Below are 6,200 nucleotides of genomic sequence, written 5' to 3' on the forward strand. Positions count from 1 at the left end.
GCCAGGAAGAGGCGAAGCCAGTGCACTTGCCTGGGACATGCAGGACCTGGGCCCTCAGAAAGGGTCCCCCAGGGGAATACAGGCCAAGCATACATGCATCTTTTTGAGGTGTCATGTCTCCCCTACTGGAGTGGGGAGCAAGGCTTTTCTCTTCTACTCTGCCACAACCCTAGCTCCTGACTAGAAATAGAACTCCCACATTGAAAGAGGACCATGCCAAGGTCAGTGGGCAAGAGCTGCCATGGGGGGATTCTTCTTGCTGAGGTGTCCTGAAACCTGGGGACTCAACACAGGGGCTTCTATGGAAGGGGTCAGGTCAGAAGGGGTGTGCTTGCCCGGGCAAGCATCTGTCAGGTGTCTCTGTTGCTGGTCACGTGACGGGGCCCTCCTACTCTGAGCACTGCGGTCCAGAGCTGCAGCAGCACCAACCCACCCTCAGTTGCCTTCCCTTGGGATCCCATTCACCCCTGAAATAGAGCAGAATGGCCCATGGTCTTGGCAGAGCCTGAATCACTGCAGACATCATTAGTGCTCATGATGCACCTTTAAACACACCACGCATGGCACCTGGGGAGGAGCACTGCAAGCCACAGGTGCCTCTCTGACTAAAGACTTGTTTCTTTTGGCTCATTAATCAGTTATTGCCCTTTGAGTTCAGCAAGAGCTCCATCCCAGGTCATTAAGCAGCCTCCCAGCCTAGCTCTTCACGCACACCCAACTCAAGCTCCCTCCAGGGATGCCAGCTACAAAGGTGCTGGCAGACAGGACCCCCCAGTAGGGACCCCCATGCTGAGAGTTCAGGGCCCCTCGGGGATGGGAGTTGGCTGTGGTAAAAGGGATGTTCTCTCTCTGCTCTGCGCCCTGCCCCGGAGTGGCCTGGACTGGGGCCTCTGCTCCTGGGAGGCCACTGTCAACTGGTCAACCCAGCAATCCAGCATGCAGAGCCAGGCAGGTGTCGCGCACAGAGGCTGCACCCTCAACTCACACCTCTCCCAGCGCCCCACCAGGAAGATAATTTTGGGGTGAGCGATCCTTTTGCTGACTCCTGGCAGAAGGCAGGGTGGGGAGGGTGGCCACTGGAGACTCTCCTACCGCAAGCCCCCCACCTCCGTCTTGCAGACATGAAACTGCGGCAGGACAATCTGCTGCCTCCTACAGGCACTGGCCTGGTGTCCTCACAGGGGCTATAAGCGATGGCGTTTCGGAATCCAGGGCCCGTGCCCCTGCCTAGCTCAGGCAGCTGATTTGCTGCCAGCCTCTGGGAGGCCCCTGAGCCTTTCCCAAACTCTCCCTCGGCCGGCTGCTCCGGGGAAGTGCCATACTTCACACCAGCGAGAGTGCATTCTCTACAAGCTGCAGACACCCGCCGCGGGAGCCGGCGCACCATCCTCGCTCTTGCTCACGCCTGCCACTTCATCGCTCTGCTGGTGGTGCCCAAACAGCAATTAGTAGAAAAGCTGCCAGACCCCATCACGGATCTGTGCAGCTCGGAAGGCACCGTGAGGAGGAAACACAACACTGCCACGACTGATTTAGACAGAGCGGAGCCGCACAGAACAACAGCAAATGGGTTGGCAAGAGCTCAAGGAAGGGCTGGGTCCTCTCCATGGGGCTCTGTGGGCCCGCCTGGGTGCAGGAGTGTTCCTGGACAGAGCCAGCCAGGAAGGGGCCACAGCCCTGGAATGAGCGCCCAGGTTCTAGTCGATTCTAGGTCAGTGTGCCACAAACACTGGGTGGCCCCACTCTCTCGGGCATAGTCTCCCCATCCACAAATGGGCAGGGGAGGCATATGGGCTATCTCTTAGGTCCCTTCCATGCCAATAAACCTTAACATGCTGACCCCCCTGGGCACACCCTGTAATGCCCACAACTTCCCGGCTCCCTCAGGAGGTCCTGGAATGGTCCCTAGAACAGGGTGGCCAATGAGAAGCAGGTGCAGGTGGGCCCTGAGCCCCACTCCCTCAGCCCCTCCCCACAGCACAGATGCAGCAAGTGGGGACAAATCCCAGAAAAATGCAAGGCTGGGACTTCCATGGCCACAGGAGAACTGCCCTGGGTCTGGGCCTGGCCTACACACCCGAGATTCCCAGAGCCCCTGCCAAGTGCCAGACCCTTCCAGGAGCCAGGCCACAGACAAGGCAAGACAGTCAAGGCCCCTCCTGCTCAACTGCACTGGCCAGATCCACGTGGCCAAGGGGTCCAGAGTTCACAGCCTGTGTCGCAGGTCAGGTGGCCCTCCTCACACTTGCACGGGCCTGACACAGAGGAGCCTTGGCTGGGCAATGAGGCTGAACCCTGGAGCTAGCCCCAGAACCAGCCCCACCCCCCCAGGCCCACCACCCTCTCACACCAGCAGCAGAGCAGGGCTGCAGCCTGGGATGGGCTGCAGGGTAAGAGTGGGTCAAGGGACTGACGCTGGCCCAGGAGAGAAGACAACACTGGCCCCTGTGAGCTCTGGACACACCCCCACACCTCCATGTGGGCAGCACCTTCAGGGCAAAGGGGTGAGCCGTGCTCCTCATAGCGGTGGTTGTGTGGTCCTGGGGTTCAGCCTCTTGAGTGGGGACAGAAGGGAGAGGGGAGGGCAGCAGCTTGCTTCCACCCACAAGACCCTCATGCAGGGTGACCTGCCAGTCTCCAGAGCCGGCCACCTTGCCCCGATGCTGCATGGATGAGCCAGCAGTGGAAGCAAGGTGTGTGCCATGCCCAGCCCCTGGTTCAGCCATGGACCCCCGCATATCCCTAGGACAAAGACACCAGAAGGGGGCTCATTCCTGCCAGGCCTGAAAGACAGACCCTCAAGCAAACCAACAAATAACCAGACATTTAACCATTAGAAGCTGCTGAATTTACGGTCATTGTGTCCAGCTATAGGTCTTCCTTTGCAAATTCCATTACTTCTTTGCATTTGGACCAAATCTTCAAATTGGAAGGGTCATGCCCAGGTGCCTCCAGCCAGGCCCAGATGTGGCCATGGTACCTTCTCAGCCCCTCCTGGCCCCAGCAGCCCGTCCTGGTGGAGCTCTGAATGGCCCATGGCTCCTCCACGAGCTGGCGAGGGTGCCTGCCTTCTGCCGGGAGTGAGGGTGCCTGACCGCAAAGGAGCCACTGCCGTCTCCAAAAACACAGCAGGGGACAAGAAAGCAGAAGGACCACTGGGAGAGATGGTGGCAGTGGACGCAGGCTGCTCTCCCGGGGCTCCCAGCACCCATCCAGAGTTTCCAACAGCTGAAGCGGAACATGTGGCCTGGCCCTTTGCAGAGCGCCTACCCAGAGCTGCCTGAGGGACCCCAGCGGCAGGTGAGAGGAGGGTCTCAGCTCAGAGCATGGTGGGGGAAGCCCATACTCGGGGCCTGTCCTGAGGGAGCTCCATCTGTGTCAACATACTCCCATGAGAAAACAGGCCAGGGGACTGCAGTCACCATGGAGGAGGACCAGCAGAGAGGACACAGCCCAGGGGAAGAGGGGTTCCAAGCAAGGGCACCACGGTCAGTCCACCAGCCTGCAGGCTCCCAGGCAGCAAGTGAAGAAGCTTCTCTGCAAGGAGTGTGGGGCCCCTGGGTACACGGGGATGAGGCGGGGGGCCCCGGGTGCATGGGCTGAGTGGCCTGGCCAGGCCTCGCAGGCAGGTATAGCCTAGTGTCAGCCCAGGCTGGCTCTTTCTGCAGCTGGCCAAATGAAGGCAGTGCTGGCCCACTGTGGGCTGTGAGAGCCAGGAGTGAGCTGCTTAGGGGGCCTGAGACCCACCCCGGCCTGTCCTCACAGCCCCCATGGCTGGACACTCCCCAACAGGAACCTCTCTGCACTCCCAGGCCGGGAAGGGAGTTCCTAAGGCAGCCAGCTCTTGTCAAGGACCTGGGTTAGAACAGGAGACCACACCTCACTCCCTCACTCAGGCCTGAGCACCGGAGCCCACTGCCCCGTGACTGCCCTGAAACCCAAACTCTCCCTGGATGTCCTTGAGGGGCCTGCCAGCACCAGCCCCGCTGCCCACAGCTGTCCCCGACCCCACTCAGCAGCCCACCCCTGACCTGGGTGCACACGCTGTAAGCTCCTTGCCCAGGCGCAGCAGCCGCAGCATCCTTGCCCTCAGCCCTGCCTCCACTGCCCTCACCCCACCTCAGGCTTGCCCAGCTCGACCATGGCAGGCTCCACATCCTGACCAGCATGGCTGCCCAGAGGCCTCTCCCAGGGCCTGGAGCCAGAGCAAGGAGAAGCCTGCAGGAGGAAAGCCACCATCCAGGAGGCCCGCAGGTTGCCCCAAAGTAGCCCATCCACCAAGCAGTCCTCCCACCACTACATCCCAGAAACCTCTCAGAGGCTATGGGCCAGTAAGCCACGTGTTCTCCACACACACGCCAGCAGGACACACAGAGCAGCCCTTCCTCTCCCACCAATCACAGACGGCGTGGGAAGAACACCCATCCTGCAGATGGAAGAATGGCTGCTGGATGCAGGGCTGGGCTGAATGGGCTCCAACTGCCCCACTCTGGTTCCTCTTCCTGGCATAGACCATGCTCTGCTGGACCAGCCTGTCAGGCACTAGGAGCACCTGGGGGCACTGCTGTCAAGGAAGAACCAGTGGCTGGTGAGGGGCCTTCGTGCCTGGTGTGGTCCCTTGGAACCTGCGGAGACCAGGCCCCTGCCTCGTGCCCCACGAGCCTCCCTGCACCTACATGGCTACAGGCCAGATCAGCCCACCCAGCACAAAGCCCCTCTCTGGGCAGGACAACCCACTGGCCCATGAGGCTGGCTCAGGCCAGCTCCCCCAGGCAGCCTGCGCACATTCTCACTCCTGGGCACATGCCCCCCACACTGCACTTAATTCTGCAGGTCCTGTCGCCCCCATCTGGAGGAAGTTGACATCATCCAGCTTCAAATTATCTCTAAAACTTTTATACGCAAAGTCTACAACTCAGTAGAAAATAACCATGGGTCTGGCCGGTTAGCTCTGCTGGTTACAGCACAGTGCTGATAACGCCAAGGTCCAGGGTTCTGATCCCAGTACCAACCAGCTGCCAACAAAAACAACAACAACAACAATAATAACCAGACACATGAGCAAATCAGATTTGACCCAAAACTAAAAGAGAGGAAAAAACAGACAATGCAATGGAAAGAGGGCCGACCCCATGGCTCACTCAGGAGAGTGCGGTGCTGGGAGCGCAGCAGCACTCCTGCTGTGGGTTCGGATCCTATGTAGGGATGGCCGGTGTGCTCACTGGCTGAGCGCGGTGCAGACGACACCAAGCCAAGGGTTCCGATCCCCTTACCGGTCACACAGACACACACACACAGACACACACAGACAGACACACACACACACACACACACACACACACGAAATGGAAAGAGATCCAGATAACTGAATAGGCTTTTTTATTTTTTATTTTTTTTTTAAAAGATGACTGGTAAGGGGATCTTAACCCTTGGCTTGGTGTTGTCAGCACCACGCTCAGCCAGTGAGTGAACCGGCCATCCCTATATAGGGATCCAAACCCGTGGCCTTAGTGTTATCAGCACCACACTCTCCCGAGTGAGCCACGAGCCAGCCCTTGAATAGGTTTTATTAGAAAAAAATAATGATTATTATGTTTTCTTACAAACATGGACTTTTAAAAACCAATTAATACGTTCCAGAGTTTAAAACACAAAATTGCAAATTTTAGCAGAGACCTAGAAACTATTAAAAAAAAATGGAAATGTTAGAATTTAAGTACTATAACTGGAATTACAACCTCAGTGGGTGATTTCAGTAGTAAATTATACAAAAATGAATAGAGAATAAGTAAACTAGAAAATAGGTTAGATGAAAATATCCAGATTTAAACATGGAGAGAAAAAAATATGGAAAATAGAGAAAAGAACATAGAAAACATATGGGATATGATGAAAGTTTCATATATACACAGAGTCGAGGTCCCAGAAGGAGAGTTAAGGATGGGGAAAAAGCAATGTTTAAAGATATAACGGTTGAAAATTTTCCAAAATTGATGAAAGCCATCAAGACACAGATTCAGGAAATACTACACACTTGATATCAACCAGTAAAGGTCTAACACCACCAAAAAACACCTATAAAACCTAGAAGAGCTGGAAGCCCCTCTCAGGCTCCAAAGCTGGGCGCTCGTGGCCCTCGGCCATGCCTCCCCAACATGGCATCCAGCCCAGCAATGACCACCAAGCCACAACCAGAAGCG

The 6,200-nt window shown here is 56.8% G+C and overlaps 1 protein-coding gene across 1 annotated transcript in view; it reads right to left on the reverse strand.

The window, feature by feature from the left end:
* Positions 1–2,344: 2,344 nt before the first annotated feature.
* ZC3H3 (zinc finger CCCH-type containing 3) overlaps positions 2,345–6,200 on the reverse strand; it is a 28,049-nt gene continuing 24,193 nt past the window's right edge. Inside the window, exons 6-9 of the mRNA XM_008583074.1 lie at positions 4,115–4,195; positions 2,981–3,071; positions 2,490–2,663; positions 2,345–2,383 (exon numbers count right to left, since the gene is read on the reverse strand). Of these exons, the coding sequence (XP_008581296.1) occupies positions 2,345–2,383; positions 2,490–2,663; positions 2,981–3,071; positions 4,115–4,195 (385 nt within the window). The remainder of the gene's footprint in view (positions 2,384–2,489; positions 2,664–2,980; positions 3,072–4,114; positions 4,196–6,200) is intronic.

The sequence above is a fragment of the Galeopterus variegatus genome, unplaced genomic scaffold (genome assembly GCF_000696425.1).
Source record: "Galeopterus variegatus unplaced genomic scaffold, G_variegatus-3.0.2 Scaffold2823, whole genome shotgun sequence".
In the NCBI taxonomy this organism is placed as follows: domain Eukaryota; kingdom Metazoa; phylum Chordata; class Mammalia; order Dermoptera; family Cynocephalidae; genus Galeopterus; species Galeopterus variegatus.